Genomic DNA, 20,484 nt, shown 5'->3' on the forward strand with positions numbered 1-20,484 from the left:
CAGTTGTTTTTTGGTTTTGGTTTTGGTTTGGTTTGGTTTGTTTGCCTTTCATTATTGACTCTTTGGTGGTAATTGGGTAATACCCTTAACTTGCCTGAACCATACTTTTATATGTATGTAAAACATATACACATGATTTCTGATGATATAGCTCTCACGTTTTTGTTAGAAAAGTTGCTGTACTCTGTACTTGAGAATTTGTATTATCTTAGGGAGTGTATTAGTTCTGTTTGTTCCTCCCTGACAGCTGTACCGACAGTGTCTGGTTATAGAAAGGACAGGAGAGAAATAGGGAAGGGATAAACCGAAGGGGACCCATGTGAAGCAATGCCATTTGTTCCTGGGAACTTCTGTAATGAGCAGTTTACAGGGACCGTGCTTTACGTGTTCTCTTTTCTTGCTGTTGCTCAGATGGGACCTGGAGAGGAACCACTGAGCTACATACCCAGCACCTTACTGGTTTTCAAGCTAAATTTTATCATTTGACTAGTCAAAAATTGGTCATAATTTATCCTTTGAAGAAAACCCTGACTAGTGTAGAAAAGTCAGCAAGATCCCATAGCAGGAAGGCTGCTGAAAGCACATCACAATTCAGTGTGTATGTGCCAACAGAAACAAAAAATATTGATGCTAAATTAACAGCTGCACACTTAAGAGTCCCCAAGGAGCTCAGGCTTGTAGTGATCCCAGCATCTGGCCATGGGAGGCATAGGCAGGAGAGTCTCAAGCACAACTGTCTTACAGAGGACAGAAGCATGTCTCCAAAGAGGAACAGGGAACCTGCCTTTCCTGGTCTCTTGTGGGTTACTATGCAGAGAATCTGTTAAACAGATTCTGATTATCATTCTTGTGAATTTTGCAAACTCAAGTTCTGAAAAGTAGTTCTACGTAACGTGACAGAGTGGAACTGGATAATGTCACCATTGCCTCCAACCTGGCAGTATTCTAGTAATGTGGACCGCCCCAATAACACTACACTCAGTTTTGAAAAACACATTAATAATATTTCTACTTGTTCGGTTTCTTTTCTTTTTTAGTAAATTAAGGGAAAACAAGAAAACAGCTGAGCTGATTAAAACTGCGAATCTTCTTTTTAATTCCTTTGAACCTTATTATATGTGGGATTACATTGCACGCTGGTTCGAAGAATGCTGTCGGTAGGTTAACTGCTTCATGTATTACAGTTTAGTAACATCTAAAGCTAATGTTCAACTTTTTAAAATGTTTTTTATACATTTTACTCCTGCTGAAAACTGTTACATACCCATAATCTAAACTTACCTTGTCAATCTAGGAGAGAGAGAGAGAGAGAGAGAGAGAGAGAGAGAGAGAGAGAGAGAGAGAGAGAGAGAGAGAGAGAGAGAGATAGGGAGATAAAGATAATATCTCCATGTATGGTCATATATGTTCACATTACAAAAGAGCTTAGAGGTGATTATTCATGTAGCAGTGAGATGAAAACGTTCATTTTTCTGGCCTGCAGCAGCCCCTCTGTCCTTGGCTAGAGAAGAAAGCAGCTTGCATCAACACACTTTCCAGAAGTTTTCATACTGAGTAATAGAATTGCTGTGTGGTTCCACAGACTTAGAAGCATCCCACATTGTCACTGATGAGCAATAATAAATACTTTACACCTTAGAATAGAAAGCTCAACACGGTCTAAATCCCTAGGATACTAGTGGGGAAGAGTGAAGTCTATTCCAACTCTCAGCCCAGTCCTTTTGCAACCTAATTAAGTTCTAAAGCATGGGGAACATGGAGTCAAAAAGTAAGCATGTCCAATCTTGAGTCTAGAAGCATTTAGGACTGTAGATGTATGAACTCCTTTAATTATTCAGAGATTTACTTTCTTGTCTAGTTGGCAGAGGTTGAGGACCCAATGGAAAAGCATTGTGCTAGGCATATTAGATAGTCCCTGACCTCAGGGACTTTATAGTAGAACAGATAAGATACATATGTGTCTGCCCCAGGAATAAATTAAAAATTGAAAATGCCTCATAGGTTAAGGTATAAGGATGGAGGAATTTATGAGTATCTTTCCCACCTTGCTATACTCTGTGTCTTCTATACATATGTCCACCCTTCTGTATTAAGTATTCTGTATTCACCATACACGCCCATGCTTTTTCAGCTAACATGAACTATGTCTTGAACATTAACTCCCTTCTGTGCTGCTTAGCCTTTGCTGTGCTATTCTTTATGTATCTACTCTGCCTCCTTTGCTCTTCTCAATGGTCCTGTGAGGGCCACTCACCTCACAGTAGCCTTCACTCCCTCAAACTACTCCACAGAATCAGCTATACCCATACTATCCATTGATTTTATTTAATTTTCTACCTCTTTATGTTTGTTACTGGTCAAAGATTATATAATTGTATCCTGAGACTACAGGGCAATGTTTGGTCAAATATGATTAATATGGGTTAATATCAGTGTTTCTTGGGTCTCATCTTGGATCAGAAGAAACTTCTTGTAAAACATGATGTTTAGTCTCAGACCTTGAAAAAGAATTATATTCCAGATATGAGGAGCATACATTGGTATAACAGCTATCTAGCAGAGCACACTGTAAACCAAGTGTCTCAGTTTAGAAATCAATAAAGCATCAATTTCTACAAGGAGACACATCCACGGTGACACAGTGCAGATCTCAACAAGTGTGTTACGTTCAGAACACTTGGAATCATGGGGTGAAATTATAGGAACCTCATTTTGAGAATTTTCCATGGAAGCAATATGGCAGTGTCCTGGAGCAGCAAGAATGAATATTACTGTGTGTCCCAGTCTTGACTTGAACCTTATTAGGTGATGTAGTGACATGTTTTCCTATCATATGATAGTGTGTTGATAAAGTCATTTTTTTTTCTGTTTTAGGAGGACACTGCACGCCAGACTTGAGGTTGGACCTGGAGACAGTAGTGATGCGTCTGAGTTCCAACTGACTAGTTTCTGCTCACTGGTGGACTTTTTGTTGGATATAGTCTCCTTGGTAAGACTGTCTTGTTAAAAAAAAAAAAAGCAAAATAATTTTAAGAGCATAGATTATATATTTCATGATGAACAGAAATCTCATCTACAGATAAATTCCATCTTTAAAACTAAGTTTTTTCTTAGGCATAGCTTTTTCCATAACATTTTCTAAATATTTTTGTCTTCTTAGCATGTATATATAGAATACATAGAATCTACTTTCTAATTGCATGTTGTAAAATCTAATGTTTAGTGGGTGGAATTCTAATGCTGCATTTGTTAACAATTCTTTCTATTACGTGAAGACTATTGGAAATGTTTGCCCTGTGTTTTCTCTCCTCAACTCTTTGCTTTCTCATTTTGAAGCCTACTAGAAGTATGAGGGTGCTGTGTCAGGTATGGCATTTAGCCTGTTTATATTTTGACTGATTTTATTCACATTCATTAGAATCTCAGTAATATAGCACATAAAACTAGGGTATTCAATTATATATGCTTGATGTACTTGGATTGAGAATTTGTGGGTGGGGGGGCGGGGTGAATGTGATGATCTGTGCCTGCGGAGGCTGGAGGTCAACATTGGGTGTGTCTTTCTTAATCACTCTCCACCTTATTTTTTAAGACAGGGTCCCTGAAGTTTGCCAGTTAGACTAAAGTTGATTATTGCCCTTCAGTCTGCCTGTCTCCCTGTCCCCTAGCACTGGGATCACAGGTGTGCATCACCTCACCTGGATATAATGTGGGTGCTCGGATCCGAACTCAGTCTTAATGCTTGCATAGCAAGCACTTTACACACTGAGCCAGCTCTGCAGACCTAGGAACAGAGATTTTAAATCATCAGTATTAAAATGCCAGTGAACTCTTAGTTAAAAGCATGATACCTGTAAAACATGAGCAAAAATAGAGCCTTGTATAGATTAAAATAGCTCTGACTTTTATATCATACATTAATTTTTTCAACATTCTTTTATTTTCAGGAGACTTATATTGAAATCCAGACAGAACACTTGCCCCAGTTACTGCTCAGGATGATTTCTGCCTTGACAAGCCATCTCCAGACATTGCGCTTGTCTGAGCTCACAGATTCTCTGAGGCTCTGCTCAAAGATCCTTAGCAAGGTTCAGCCCCCACTGTTATCTGCTGGCACTGGAGGTGTGGTACAGTTTCCAAGTGGGCAGAACAGTGCAGTCAAGGAGTGGGAAGACAAAAAGGTAATTTCAGCAGAGTTCTTGCTATCAGATCAGTTTAGGGCAGAACATTTTTGAGTTAAGTCATTTGAATATCAGTGAATCTTTCTAAAATCAAAGTGGTTGTGGTCATTGTATAGTTTGACTGTCTATGTTAGTGCTTTGTGGTAGAAATAAAATACATGTGACACCTAATTTTAGAAATTTAAAGATTTCCAATTGTCACACTAAAAGGAATATGTGATATTGTTTTACTTAGCCCAATATAACAAATGTATTGTCATTTCAGTATGTAATATATATAAAATTGATGTCAGGAAAACGAGTATGATCCTTTACTTTTTGTCCTGTCTTCAGAATATACTGAACATTTTATTTTTAGAACATCTTTTTACAGCTAGCGAAATTTTATCAGGAATTCTTGATCTGTATTGATATATAAAATTTATATATGAAAATTTGCAGTCATATCCAAGTTGTCCCAGACATGCTTTGTTTAGTAATAGCTATGTATTCTTTTTATTTTAATTTTGAAATTTTAGTGCCTAAGCCACATTAGCTCCATCCAGTAAATACATAGTATCTAGTAAGTATCCAGTAAATACATAGACATTACCTGTTTGTTTAAGAAGCCTATGTATAAATTTTATTGATTCTTTCATTACAACAAAAATTTGGCATGATTTTCTTGAAATTTAGAACCTTTTTTTATTTTCAAGTACTCATGTGCTCAATATTCTCTTTAAAATTTAGTAAAATTAAACCATATATAAACACATATCTGTAATATCTAAGCTTGTAATATATAATTTTAATGTCTTGTACCATTGACATACTTTAATACCAATGAAATTCTTATAGAAAAATCAGTGATTTAACTCTTTTTAGACTTATATTAAAATCTCTATCTAGCAAGGGCCAGAAGATAACTCAGTGAGTAAAAGCATTTGCTGTCAAGCCTGATGCCCTGAGTTAAATCCTCAGATCCACATGGAAACGGGAAGAACTGACTCCCAGGCTTTGTGCTGTGACCTCCGCACACATACTCATACAAGCGTACATACACAGTAAATAACTGTAAAAGTTAAAAACTAGAGCTAATAAAGTATGAACAAAGATATTCACTTGAGTTACATGTTAATTGCATTAAATTAAATGTGCATAGTCACATTGTCCTATGTAAATATAAATATTTGAAAATTCCTGAAGAATCAGGTCTTTTTATTTATAATTGTGTGGCTGTATGATTGCCTCTTTTCTTCAGATAACCAATTTTTCTTCCCTGCAAAATAAACCTTGAGGTATGTACAACCTTCTCACCAGCTGTTAATCCCGAAACACTTTTCTCATTCTTTACAAATGTATTCTTGATGATGCAGTGAAACTAGGAAGTTTTGCTAAGTTTAAGTATACTGGGGTTATACTACATAAACTGAAAGCATTTTTCTAATGCCTTCCAGCCTGTCACCTACTTATATTCTGTCTCTACTATGTGTAGGAAAGTTCTTTTGTTGTTGTCCTTACATTGTGCTCTAAGAGTTTTCTTAGGAATAAAACTAAAAGGCATTGAATTAATGTTGCAGCTGAATAAGATTTATGGGAATTGTACAAGACACGCCATTTTTTTCAGTAACATGTTCAATATGTGAACCTTTATTGAAGGTCTGAAGACCTTTACTGATGATCATTAGGTGAGACAGATGCATCCGTGTTCAGCTAAATGCAATATAATAAATAAAACAGTCTAAATGATAACAACTTGTTACCATGACTAGGACTCCCATATCCATCCATCTTTCCATCCATCCTCCCTTCCTCTTTCATGCTCCCAGCATGGATTTTGTCCCCTCAAGTACAGTGATCAAACCTTGGACCTATGAAAACTGACAGTGTTTCAGGCTGAGGCTATTTCTATATTCCACTCTCTTTGACATGTATGTGAAGAGCTGCTCCTTTTAACAGTTGTGAGCCGTTTGGCCCCATGGCACTTGGTACTTTTTATAATATTTTATTGGGTGACTACTCAAATGCCCAAAATACCCTTTCTTTTTTTTTAGAAAGAAATTTTTCATAAAGTAATTATATAGCCATGTAACGTAGCCTAAACTATAACTATAATGCACATATGCAAGTTTTAATTGAATTCATAGACTAAATTTTATTACTTTAGTGTCTTTCTTTGTATTAATACAAAAATAAGTTTAAGGGAATAAGCTAATGATGGTTTTATTATCTGAATAAGTATTTTTCTGCAAAAAGTACATCATTTTAGATGGTGAATTGTCTTTCAAAAGAAATAGGAAATAAGCCTAAATTTGATAATACAATTTGATAAGCAAATAAGTTCAATTGCTAGCTTCTAGACTTTGACACTGTAATATGAGAAGATGTTCTGTACATAGTAATTCCGTGGTCAGTAGAAAATCACCCTCTCCAGGCTCCTCGGTTAACTACTTAGCTTTTCTGCTGCAACCTTGGGCAAGTTTATTTTAACCTCCCTGAACTTCAGTTGTCTGTCTTTGAAACATAGACTTTGTTCATTCAATAGCTTTTAGGAACTGCCTTACAGTCTCTACTTCTCACCCCTTTCCTTCAAGCTAAGAGACACATTAAACAAGTGATTACACATTTAATTACAATTGAATTAATATGTATAATTATTAATGTAGGGACAAATTGGGGGTAGGAATGTAGGATGAAGAGGAGAGTGACTTGGCCTAGCTGGGAGTCAGTGACTTTCTTGAAGCAGAAATATCTGAGTGGAGCCCTAGAGTTGTTTTTGGGGTGGAGAAGCACGTGACAGGAAGGAATGTTGGCAAAGGCCTAAGGCAAAAAGAGCTGCATGCACTTGATGATGCAGTTATGCAAGGCAGGGGCCAGGTTAACAGAGCCTTGTCTGCTATACTAAGGCTTTTATTCTTTGTCTTAGGCACAATGGGAAGACAAAGAAGGGGAAAAGGCAAGTGCCAAAATAAGATACATGTTTTAGAAACTTACTCTGGCCGCAGTGTGGAGTATGGATCTGAGAAACAAAAATGGATGTGGGGAGACCTGCAGTAGTGCAGGTGAGAGGCGGGGTTAAGGTGGGCCAACAGGATGTGGGTAAATGAAGAAGTACATTTAGGAACACAGTTTACAAGACACTGTAGTAAGATAGGTAAGGAAAATCAGATCACTAACATTGTGTGCTTGCAGAGCTCTAAGTACTGTGCCAGCTGCCTTCTGTATTCTACTATGTAATTCTTAAACCAATTGTAAAACTTAGGACTTTTTGGTACAGAAGTCCTTTTTATAAATACTCTCATTTCCATAATTTCAGTTGCCCATGAATAGTCAATGGTGGACCTAATGTTTTACAAGGAAAATTCTAACAATAATTTGTAAGTCCTAAATTGTGTGCAGCTATTCCTTATAGCATACTGGAATCTTGCATTGTCCTATTCAGCATGTAAAGCATCTTTACCTAGGTGATCTGTTACCTATCCATCTCCTTCTCTTGGTTATCAGATGGACTCCTTCTGTGTGCTTGCTGAAGCCACCCTTATGAAATAGCTATGTTAATACTACAGCAAAGTGCCCACACCATCCATCTCATTTCACATCACACTGTCACATCATCCTAAGAAAAATGATTGTGCTACCATAAGTTGTTTTGCGAGAGTCCACATCCATGTTAGTCTTATTCTGATGTAGAATCGTTGTATATGATTACTATTGTTAATCTCTTCTGTGTCTTATCATGGGTCTGTATGTATAGGAAAAAGTCAGTTATGACGTTTTCAGTACTAACCACAGTTTTAGGCGCCTACTAGGATTCTTAGGATATTTCCCTTGCAGATAAGGGGGCAATGCTGTGTACAAATTAGGAAATTTGAAGACTACCAAGTTCATGGCACAGGCCTAGCTAACTTAAAGCTCACACCCTTAGCCACCAGACGGATGTGTTATAAGGCAAGTTGAAAAGGGAGGAGTTGAGAAATACCAACAGTGACTTTAGGCTTCCATCTTCTTGGTTTTAACAAATTGTGGTATTATTCACAAAAACAGGAAACACAGGGCCAAGCCTTTCTTTAAGTAGAAGAGTGTTTATTTAGTTGATATATTAATAAGAAAACATTTTATGATCTTACTCAGATCATCCTCTATCACAGTAACCAAACATGATATGCATAACTTAATTTAAACAAAACCAGACAATACTTAATTCCACCTCTATTCCAGGAATGGTTGTCTGTATTACTGTTATCTCATTCTAGATTCTGATCTCTTCCCACTGGTCCTTCTGCCTAACCTATAGTCCAAACATGGTATGAGCTGAGTAACTGTTCACAAAAGAAACATAGGTGTACGGGAATACAATAGTGTATCATACTTCAACAGAGATTCTCATTCATCTGGTCCCAAACATGTCTTCTGTTAGATTTTATTTCTAATACTTAAAATGTAAGATTTTTTAATCTTGTATTCTTCATTCTTTACATTGTTTGGACATTAAGGAAGATTCTTTCATGAAGAAGATGAAATAGTTATTTGAAACAAGGATATAGATCCTAAACATCTACGCATATATGTATTTTTACTTCAGAAACCTAACAAGTATGGTGACACACGCCTCTACTGATACTTAGAGACAGGAGAGTGTTAGTTAGAATTGAGCCTGGGTAAGCGAGAAGACCTTATCTGAAAAGTCAAGTCATTAAATAAAGCCAGCCTTATTTTATTATAGAGTGAATGATAAGTACTTGGTGGATGAGTTTATCTGAATATATTCATTGGAACCTATTTCTGTTTGCTATTGATTATCAGCAAAATATTAGTCAATTTAAGAACTCCTTTGATCCATGTAAAGTTGAGCTATATGTAAGGAGTCTACAACTGTCTCTGAAAAGATCACCCTTTCTAGTTCCTAGTATCTATGTTCCTACTCAGCCATTTGCTTTGTTTAAAATCATCAGGTATCATCAGTTTCTATGGAAAATCCTACTGAAGTATTTGAAGATGGGGAAAACCCACCAAGTAGTCGATCATCAGAAAGTGGTTTCACTGAGTTTATACAGTATCAAGCAGAACGGACTGATGACCTTGACAGAGAGCTGAACGGGCAGGGGACAGCCACCATCCCAATTGGCAGCACATCTTCAGAGACAGAAACAGCATCCACAGTGGGTTCTGAAGAAACCATCATCCAGCCACCTTCCACCCTCACTCAGGGGGCAGCAGGCCGAACGGGGAAGGCAGTACAGAAGACTGCAATGCAATGCTGCTTGGAGTATGTCCAGCAGTTTCTTTCCAGACTCATCCACCTCTACATTCTTCACAGTGACTCCTTTCCTCAAGCTTCGGCTGCAGACCATCAGGGCGATCTCAGTCGAATACAAAGAGAGACTTCAAAATGGGACAGGGATTCCCAAGGGGATGCAAAAGAAAGAAACATACACACACCAAAAACATCCAAAGAATACCTTTCTGCCTTCCTTGCTGCCTGTCAGCTCTTCTTAGAGTGCTCAAGTTTCCCAGTCTACATTGCAGAGGGAAACCATACATCAGAGTCACATTCTGAGAAACCTGACACTGGTAGTTTTCTCTGCTATTTATATTTCAGTATTTTATGCAGCATGTTTGTGTGTCTCTGTGTGTGCTGTTTATGAAGTTCAGTATTTTATGCAGTGTCGGTCTGTCTGTCTGTCTGTTTCTCCTTCCACTATTTAGGTTCCAGAGATTGTACTTAGATTTTCAGGCTTAGTGGCAAGTGCCTTTCCTCAGTGAGCCATTTCTCCAACCTGAATGAAGTAGCCATGGAAAGTTGCTGTTAGAGGATTACATGATTTGCATGGCTTTCACATTTTGGCAAGAAAGTTAGAAGCTAAAAGTGAAAGTTTTGGAGAAACGATATAACATTAATTTCACTACCTTCCTCTCTTATGTTACAGTTACATGTGTTTCCTTTAATTTTTACATATGCAAGCTTAGGACAGTAGGCCTTAGATAATATTTGTTGATAAAGTGCTTCTAAAGATAGGAACATAGATTGTATTACTTGGCACATGAAAGTATATATCTTTAAAAGGTAGCTTATTTTTTTTTAAGTTCTACCTAATTTAGACACCATGTTTTTAACAGATCAAGGCCTAGAGTTATTTGTCCTTTTGAAATTAACTTAAGGCTACAGAACTGTTTACTGCTGTCTTTCGTTTCAGACTGTGAGCATGCCCACCCTCCACAGTGGCTTCAGACTCTGATGAGTGCTTGCAGCCAAGCAAGTGATTTCAGTGTACAGAGTGTTGCTGTGTCTCTAGTCATGGACCTGGTGGGCCTGACTCAGTCTGTTGCCATGGTCACTGGAGAAAACATCAACAGCATGGAGCCTGCACAACCCTTAAGTCCAAACCAAGGAAGAGTGGCTGTGGTTATTAGACCTCCCCTCACACAGGGCAATCTGAGGTATATAGCTGAGAAGACTGAATTTTTCAAGGTAAATGCCAAGAAGTCCAGATTATACATGACTAAGATAATGCTTACATGCATGATGCTTGACCTGGGGCACTGACATAAGGGAGGGAAGAGTTTCAACTAAAGATGAGAGCTCACTTATACAGTAGATATTTCCAGCATAAGTGGATGTGATCTTTTTTTTTTAATAAAGCAAATCCATCTTTTCCTGAAACTCTGTGACAAGTTCTGAGTTTGTGTTTTTTGATTTCCTTTGGTATACTATGTCCTTCAAGAACAATAATGCACAGTCTTATTTACCACAGCGGTGTGGGTGATTTCTTGCTCACTGCCTCTTACAGCTGGATTCTGTGTACACTCAGGAGTTAGTTTCTAAAGCCAATTTCAAGTCATTACACCTACCTAGTACTTCCTCCTCCTAGACTAGAGTCTGTTCTATAGTATTATGGTAAGCCCTGAAGACGCTTGCCTTCTCATCAGTGGCATAGAGGAAAGATTATGATAACACATGGAGCTCTAAGTCTGACTTCACAGAAGTCCATGAGCTTGGGATGTAGCTGAGTGGTAACACATTTACCCGGCATACATGAGGCTGTGTTGCAATTCTCAGCACTGCAGAAGAGAGAAAACACCCATAAATAGTTAGGATATTTGAACTATGAATTATATTTTAGTCTATAATATACATTTATAAAAATTGAATTTGATATGAGAATGTGACATATTGATTTGGTATTAGCTTTATTAAACATCAGTAAAGTAATGGAAAAAGTTCCTCTCTAGACTGTGCAGAAACTGCCTGTTAAATTTCTGACTTTAAAAGAAACATTAAAGGGGTATGAGCCTGGAGAGTCGCCTCGGTAGTCAAGAGCACATGTTGCTTTTGCAGAGAACCGAGCACCAAACGGTGTCCATAACTCTCTGTAACTCATATTGCAAGGGATGCAATGAACAGTTCTGACGTTTATGGGCACCAGGCACACGTGTGGTACACTTAAATACATGCAAGCAAAACAGTCACACATGTAAAATAAGTCTAAATGGAATGTTTTAAATGTGTCGTAAGGGTTCTAAGGGTGCAGATAACCAGCAAGTGAACAGCTGAGTTTCCTTTTATAAATACTGTATAATGTAGACACCTTTGCATCCTTTTCTGTAGCATGTGGCCTTAACATTATGGGACCAGCTGGGAGATGGAACACCACAGCACCATCAGAAGAGTGTGGAACTGTTTTATCAATTACATAATTTGGTTCCTTCTTCTAGCATCTGTGAGGATGTTGTAAGTCAGCAGCTAACCCATAAAGATAAGGTAAGTCCTTCTCATCCTGCACATACATATGTGCATATGTCACAGATGTGCTCACATGCACACACGCGCACACACACGCGCGCACACACACACACACACACACACACAGGCTCATAATGCCAAAAGATAAATTAAGGATCCTGTCTAGGAAAGTTGTTACACCTGGCCTGGCGCCTGAAGAAGCATGTAGAGCATAATAGTAAACGAGAAGTCATGTTTGTTCTAAAAGTGTTCAAATTCTACTTACTTTTACCATAGTCTCTCAAAATTGTTCAGATATCAAATTTTAGATGGAATCTGTGTTTTATTTACATTATATCTAAATCTAGAAAAATGACATACTTAAAATTCTTAACATATAACATTTCCTTTTTACTAATACTTATAAATTCTGAGTTAAGATACCCATGAAAAAGTTCAAACAGTATTAACTTCTACATACTTTTGTTTTTGATATAAATACAAAGGTCTTGGAAAGCCATGTAGCCAGCCCACAGGTAAAGCAAGCACTCTTCTATCCCAGAAAGACTTCTTTTTCCAGATCACATTAGGATGGGGGAAGTCAGAGCAGGAACAGGAAGCAGAAGCCTGGAAGAATGCTGCTGTCTAGCCTGCTCTGGCTGCTCACGGGCACAAGCTTAGCTAGCCAGTGAGCTTGCTTGCTTTTTTTTTTTTTTTTTTTTTTTTTTTTGAGACAGGGTCTGTCTCTGTCTGTCTGTCTCTTGCCCTGGCTGGCCTGGAACTCACTGAGATCCACCAACTTCCACTTCCAGAGTGCTGAGATTACAAGTATACCCTACCACACCCAGCTTTAGCCAGCTTTCTTAGCCCACAGTACTCAGTCTAGGGATGGTACCTCCCACAATGGGCTGGGCCCTCCTAGATCACTTATCAATCACAACAAGGCTCACAAACTAGTCTGATGTAGACATTCCTTACTGGAGGCTCTTCCCTGATGACTCAGGATTATCACAGTAAAAGCTAACCAGCAGCGGTGAGTGACCCACTAGGTTGAATATTCTGTCTATATGCAAATAATCTGTTTGATTCTACTTCTAAGTTATATAATATACTAAAAGCATATTTGCAGTATGTACCTGAGTGCTGTTCCCACTGAATATGGTACCTATAGACAGCTGTACTGGCTTTATTAAAATCACTTGATATCTTAGGTTGATAGGAGAATAATTTGCTCTCCGTGTCTCTCAGAAAGTAAGGATGGAAGCGCACGCAAGGTTCGCAGTTCTTTGGCACCTAACAAGGGACCTCCACGTAAATAAGTCATCTTTTGCACGCTCCTTTGACAGGTTGGTGTGCTTGATTTTCATATTTTATAGTCATAGGTCTTTATTTGTCTCTTAATTTTTGTCAAATTTGGCTAGAGCAATAGATGGGAAATTATTAGTTCTTTAGACAATCTAAGTTATATGAAAATACTTGATAGTGTCACCTAACCATCAGATTTTTATTTCTTTTTTAAATTGGGCAATAGTTTATTTTTCTTTACAATTTAATAAATACTTCTTGATGACTGCACATGAGGAAAGGCTGCTTAGTAGTTCAGAAAGATCACAGCGGTGTTTTCCTGACAATGTATAGTCTTCAGTAGTGAGTGGAATGACTTGTATGACGTCACTGTCAAACCAGCAAGACTGCATTTATGCACCCATCATTTTCAGGATTGTTGGTGACTTGGGCATACTTTCCCCAAATCACCTTACCTCCTTGTGTCACAAGGCCCAGCTCGCTCACGTTCATTTCAATAACTGTACCTTTGGTGATGACACCCAGGGTTGTATATAATGGGGATGATGGATTCTTTCTCACACCAAGCATGGGCAGGCAAAAGGTACCTTTCAGCTCAGAGTGTGTAACATGGGTTTTTTGAAACATAGACCCATTGGCCTAATGAACCTTTCATATTTAGGTGGTTTTCATGCTAAACCATCACCAACAGAGCAGACTTTAGTAACCGTTCTCTTCCATGCCCTCTGTTTTCTTTTTCCTGTTCGAATAACTTTCAATACTTCTGTTTCTTCTTGGACACGAACTTTGGGTAGAGGGACCTCCCATTTTCCTGCCTTTTCGTTTCCGCTTAATGACGTTGAAAAGTACTTTTGCTCCCGTCTGCCCCTCTGTGCAGCAGGTAGGCAGGGACAGCTCCCTGTGGAGTCTTCTTGCCTTCCTTCTGCTTGGTGTTTCTCCTTTCGTGAATCTTAGTAGTCTTTTTCATCTGTATTTTCTCAGCATGGCACTGTTTATGGTAGAGCTTAGCCTTCAGGCCAATCACTTTCTTTTGCCTTCTTCGAACATTCATGGGCCTCCCCACCTTCTTTCTTTCTCTTTTTCTGATGGTAGTCCAAACGATATCCATATTGTTTGCGGTGCAATTCAATGTATTCATTTCGTGGCACGATGACAGCTGCAGAACAGCCGTCCACAACCTCCCAGGTTCCAAAAACCTCTTAATTTCTGGGTGTCACTGGCCCACGAGCCTGCTTCATTCACTCAGGCCAGAACAGGAAAAGTCAGATTTTTATTTCTTTCCTTTCATTCTCTGAACCACTGAACATCAAGTCCCTATCATGTGCCAAGCACCATTGTATTGTGACAGGGATACAGCAGCACATCAGCCTTTTTTAGTCTAGATTCACACTGTTGAAATGTTGGTCATTCTCAAATTCCTGCCTTAACGGAAAACACTGGCAAATGCCTCCCATGATTTCAAAAAGATCTAGTCTCCCAAGATGATTGTGCATATCCAGATTAAAAGCAAATGGAGTTACTCATACTTTAGGTGTTAGGTTTGTATGGATTCCAGAGCACATTCATACAGTATCAGAAGAGAGCAGTCTTACCTTCAGGTCTTCAGAAGTGACACAAATCTAACTGTGATTGCAACCTAACTTTGGATAAACCAGTATTTTTCAGCCGACAGCACTATCTTCAAAGGAGCCAGCTGTTCAACTATAATGAACTAGGCCTTGGGCCAAAGAACTTTACACAGAAGTTTCTAACTAAACAACCGCCTGTCAGAATCTGACAGACAATCAGTTGAGGTCCATTAAAGTTAGCTTGCTCACCCAAGTCTCCAGAGGAGGTTTGTGTCTTGGGTGTTCTGATTTCAAACTATATCCCAGACCTTTTATAGAGTGTCATTTATTAAATGCATTCTTTTGTCTCCTGTAGAGAATCGAGAGCAGAGTAGGCCATCATGAAAACAGCATTGGATTGCAGAAACTTTAGAGTCAGTGAAATTTGTTACTAAGCAAAACTAAGTAAAATTTATGTTGTAAAAGTAATATATACTTCAAGTATTTTTAAATGTATATAAAAAGAGAGAAATGTTTTATTAACTATCAAAAATTAACTATAGAAAAATTCACATAATTAAAAGTGTCTTATTCTGTGTTTTAATTTCTGGTATTTATTTTAGGTCACTGTTCATCATGTTAGATAGCCTTACTAGTCTAGATGGTTCTACAAGCTCTGTGGGACAAGCCTGGCTGAACCAGGTGCTACAAAGGCATGACATTGCAAGAGTGCTGGAACCTTTGTTACTGCTCCTGCTTCATCCAAAAACTCAGAGGGTCTCAGTGCAGCGTGTGCAAGCGGAACGCTACTGGAGTAAGACTTCCTGTTACCCAGGGGAGGAGAATGACAAGCATTTCATGCAAGATTTGACCTGCAACAGTGGTAAATGTAACAGAGTATAATACCTCAGTTAGACATAAGTTATTCAAATAAGTGAAATGTGACCATAACAGTACAAGACAGTCATGTCTGGCATTTATTTCCCATGTCTTATTTCCTCCCTTCTGCATCTGTGAGAATCCCATCCAGCTAGGTCAATATATGCTTCCTCAGCATCTATCTTTGAGCTCTCATGGGTCTTTAATAAATTCACTTTCTCAGAGGAGGAATCAACTGTGTTTGTAGTATTTCTTTGGAAATACTTTTGAATTTATGTTTGTAGTCCTGAAAAGGCTCAGTAGATAATTTATGGAGAGGCTTGTAATGCTCATTTATATATGGTAAGTTCCTCATGTATAAGGTAAAGTAATACCTACCTTTCAAAGTTTCATTTTTTAGCTGTAGTCATGATTAATTCAATGACTAGTATATCTTGTTTGCTCTTTATTGTTGATGCTATGAAGTCAATGCATAGAGGAAAGTCCCCCATGAAACCCTAGCTCATAATTTAGTGCCCTAAAGACAGTGTATCTTATCTTATCTCTATTTCTTGACAAAATCAACATGTGAGGTCAGCTTACTTTACTAATCATGTGGTTGATGTTCCATAGGCTGTAACTTTAATTTCCATAGCTAATAAGTGTGGAAGTTGTAAGTTATGCTTCTGTCCCATTTCTAGTGCGTTTCTGCTGAGTGCTGACTTCTCTATGTAGCTTTTATTCTGCTTCCTGTGCATGTTCTAAGAACTTACACCATCCCGCTTATTGCCAGAGCATTGAGGTGATCCATGCCTGCCATTCTCTTAACTGTTGCTAAGTTCTCATTTCTCCTCTGAGATCCGTGTCAGGCTTTGCCCGAGGTGCTAGGCCTCTATAGCATTTAGCTTTATTATGCATACAGCCAAAGCTTTAAATACCTTTTCTGAAGCATAGCATAGTTCTGCCCTACATGGTATGAAATAAAGGAAGGTGTTGTGGTCTTTTTCCCATTTTAAAGTTCTCTTGGTTTCTGATCTGACATATGATACATAGTTCATAAGTATTTGTTGAATTTGTACTAAAATCAGGGACATTTTGATACTTTAAGCTATAATTTAAAATTTTAGACTAGTATAAGTAAAGAGGAGTAACCTATAAAAAGGAAAAGGTAATTTTAACCTGTGATTTTAAATAATATCTTCTTTTAGAGAAAAAAGGCAATTTTTTTATGTTCTGTCTGTTAAAATGATTCTGTCATTAAGCTATAAAGTCTGATAGTCATCTGGGTGATCATCCTACTTAGACGTTCTAAGATAATAAACTATAATTGTAACCATAGAATGTAAATACATGATGAAAACAGTAATTCCCGTGTTTGAATTGGTGTACTTGGTGTATTTCAGACATCTAAATCCCTTTTGTGTTTTCCTCCTTTACTATCTGTCATATACCAGTAAGCCAAGTGCACCTCATTGCATCCAAAGGAAGTGGAGAAAAGCCTCTCACTATGGATGAAATAGAGAACTTCAGCCTCACGGTTAATCCGTTGAGTGACAGGCTTTCCCTCCTGAGCACCAGCAGCGAGACCATTCCAATGGTTGTGTCTGACTTTGACCTGCCCGATCAGCAGATGGAAATCCTTCAGAGCTCTGACTCTGGATGCTCACAGTCTTCTGCCGGAGACAACTTTAGTTACGAAGTTGATCCTGAGAATGTGAGTGCTCATGAAGATTCTCACTTGGCAAAGGCAAGCTCCCCAGATGATGATGTTCAACAAGTTGTCTTTGACCTGATCTGTAAAGTTGTGAGTGGCCTGGAAGCAGAGTCTGCGTCAGTTACATCTGAATTAGAAATAGAATCTCTGCCCCCGAAGAGTGGTGATTTCGATCTAGGTAAAGAAGCAACCAAAACTGAAGACCAGGCTCCCCAACACAGTCAGCATGTTTTGCTGAGTGATGACAGCCCTCGGTTTCTGTCTGTGTCTACAGAGGAAGGCTGTGAGTGCCTGGCCAATGGGATCTCCAGAAATAGCTCCTCACCTTGTATTTCAGGAACAGCACAGACTCTGACTGATTCTTCTGTTTCCTCAGAAACCAAATCTAGACAAAGGAGTCACAGTAGTATTCAATTTAGCTTCAAAGAAAAATTATCAGAAAAAATCTCAGAGAAAGAAACAATCGTTAAGGAATCAGGTAAACAACCAGGTGCAAAACCCAAAGTAAAACTTGCCAGAAAAAAGGATGAGGACAAGAAAAAAGCTGCAAGCGAGAAACTGAAGCAAACAAATGTATTCTTCAGTGACGGCCTGGACTTAGAGAACTGGTACAGCTGTGGGGAGGGCGAAATTTCTGAAATTGAAAGTGACATGGGTTCTCCAGGATCAAGGAAATCTCCCAACTTCAACATCCACCCTCTCTATCAGCATGTGCTCCTGTATCTGCAGTTGTATGATTCATCGAGGACTCTGTATGCTTTTTCTGCCATCAAGTCCATCTTGAAGAGTAGCCCTGTTGCTTTTGTGAATGCCATTTCAACAACAAGTGTAAACAATGCATACACTCCTCAGCTGTCTCTGCTTCAGAACCTGCTGGCCAGACACCGGATCTCCGTTATGGGCAAAGACTTTTATAGTCACATTCCAGTGGATTCAAATCACAACTTCCGGAGTTCCATGTACATTGAAATTCTTATTTCCCTCTGCTTATACTACATGCGTAGCCATTACCCAACTCATGTCAAGGTCACTACCCAAGACTTAATAGGCAATCGAAACATGCAAATGATGAGCATAGAAATCTTGACTCTCCTCTTTACAGAGCTAGCAAAAGTCATAGAGAGCTCTGCAAAGGGGTTCCCTAGTTTTATCTCTGACATGCTGTCTAAATGCAAAGTTCAGAAAGTGATTCTTCATTGTTTGCTGTCATCTATCTTCAGTGTGCAAAAATGGCACAGTGAGAAAACAGCAGGTAAGAACATGGTTGCTGTGGAGGAAGGCTTCTCAGAAGACAGCCTCATCAATTTCTCAGAGGATGAATTTGATAATGGCAGCACACTCCAGTCACAGCTTCTGAGGGTGCTTCAGAGGCTAATTGTCCTGGAACACCGGGTGATGACTATTCCTGAAGAGAGTGAAGCAGGTTTTGATTTTGTTGTGTCTGACCTGGAACATGTCAGTCCCCATCAGCCCATGACTTCTCTTCAGTACTTGCATGCTCAGCCCATCACATGTCAAGGCATGTTCCTCTGTGCCGTGATCAGAGCTTTGCATCAGCATTGTGCATGCAAGATGCATCCACAGTGGATTGGCCTAATCACATCTACTCTGCCTTACATGGGAAAAGTTCTACAAAGAGTCGTGGTTTCTGTGACACTACAACTGTGCAGGAATTTGGATAATCTAATTCAGCAGTACAAATACGAAACAGGATTATCTGATAGTAGGTAATAATTGATTTTAGTTTCGTTGTCAATTTGGACACTAATTCAGCAATACAAATACAAAACAGTTATCTGATAGATAAGGATTGGTTTTTAACTTTGTTGTTAGTGACATGTTTCACATATATGACTCCCTAAATGTCAAATTTTGGATGGAACACAGGGCATAGCCCTAGGTAGAGTGGGTTTAGCTGCAGAAGTTGCTCAATTTGATCCCTTGTACCACTACAAAGAAATAAACCAAGCAAAATGAAATTGTCATTTTCAGTATGTTTTAAATAGTATGTCATCTTTAAAGATAAGAAAGCTAAGCTCTAGTATTTTACTGAGAATCAATAAAAGATCTAGGATAGACATGAAGAGAAACTGGCCTTTTTCTTTCAAGTATTGAAGTTAAATTAGGTGCTCTTTGGACTCAGCTGGCAAAAAGAAAGGTTTTCCCTGTCCTTGTCTAGTATCTTACCTAGACACAAATTAATTGTCAGCTTTAAATTTTAAAGTATTTTTGCCCATCTAATTTTGTTGTTTTCCTGGTTTGGTGGCAAATTTGGTATCTCAGCAATATTCAAAATTGATCTTTGAATAGTTAGGCAAATGTTTAGCAGATTGGTGTCTGGTTTCCCTCTAGGGAAAGCCTCACCTGTTGTGCCTGGCATTGTCTAGTAGAGGAAGGTCACAGTGGCTCTATTTGTTTACTTTATTTATAGTTCTTTAGCCAAAAAGAACTCTAGTACAGCTAGACCAACTCACTTAGGGATTAGGACATAGTCAGTTCCTGCCATATTCCTTTATTACTATTCATATTTACTGAGTGCCTCCTGTGTGTCTGGCATGTGCCAGTCATTTACCAGTGTTAAGGATGTTTTCATAGAACTTCTACGGTGTACATTTTTTTCAGGCCCCTGTGGGTGGCATCAATTATCCCGCCAGATATGATCCTCACTCTTTTGGAAGGGATCACAGCTATTATCCATTACTGCTTGCTGGATCCGACTACCCAATACCATCAAGTAAGACTTCATAAATATTTGTAGTCTTTTTAGAGACCGGCTTCACTTAGTAAGACACTGTTTTTCCTCTGCTTAATAGCTTTTGGTCAATGTAGACCAGAAGCACTTGGTTGAAGCCCGCAGTGGGATCCTCTCAATCCTTCACATGATCATGTCCTCTGTGACCCTGCTTTGGAGCATACTGCACCAGGCCGATGCCTCTGAAAAGATGGGGCTCGCAGCATCTGCATCTGTTACCACAATCAATCTGGGAGCCACAAAGGTTAGACAGTTCTCTCCGTGTGTAGAGCATAAGTGTCTATTTGAGGAATTTGTTCGAAATGTGTGGTTAACTTAATGTGTGTGACACTCCATAGATTAAGTAATAAACAATTTTAAGGGATGCAAACAGTAGTTCTTCGAGCAAATCTATACACTGTGAAACTGCCATAATCCAGTTTTCTCTC

The 20,484-nt window shown here is 38.7% G+C and overlaps 1 protein-coding gene across 1 annotated transcript in view; it reads left to right on the forward strand.

The window, feature by feature from the left end:
- Positions 1 to 20,484, forward strand: part of Dop1a (DOP1 leucine zipper like protein A) — a 101,455-nt gene that overhangs the window by 50,365 nt on the left and 30,606 nt on the right. Inside the window, exons 12-23 of the mRNA XM_032909682.1 lie at positions 1,038 to 1,157; positions 2,875 to 2,989; positions 3,337 to 3,366; positions 3,948 to 4,181; positions 9,113 to 9,731; positions 10,355 to 10,629; positions 11,767 to 11,919; positions 13,129 to 13,226; positions 15,356 to 15,615; positions 17,045 to 19,031; positions 19,927 to 20,038; positions 20,118 to 20,300. Of these exons, the coding sequence (XP_032765573.1) occupies positions 1,038 to 1,157; positions 2,875 to 2,989; positions 3,337 to 3,366; positions 3,948 to 4,181; positions 9,113 to 9,731; positions 10,355 to 10,629; positions 11,767 to 11,919; positions 13,129 to 13,226; positions 15,356 to 15,615; positions 17,045 to 19,031; positions 19,927 to 20,038; positions 20,118 to 20,300 (4,186 nt within the window). The remainder of the gene's footprint in view (positions 1 to 1,037; positions 1,158 to 2,874; positions 2,990 to 3,336; positions 3,367 to 3,947; positions 4,182 to 9,112; positions 9,732 to 10,354; positions 10,630 to 11,766; positions 11,920 to 13,128; positions 13,227 to 15,355; positions 15,616 to 17,044; positions 19,032 to 19,926; positions 20,039 to 20,117; positions 20,301 to 20,484) is intronic.

Source organism: Rattus rattus, chromosome 8 (assembly GCF_011064425.1).
Source record: "Rattus rattus isolate New Zealand chromosome 8, Rrattus_CSIRO_v1, whole genome shotgun sequence".
NCBI classification, from domain to species: domain Eukaryota; kingdom Metazoa; phylum Chordata; class Mammalia; order Rodentia; family Muridae; genus Rattus; species Rattus rattus.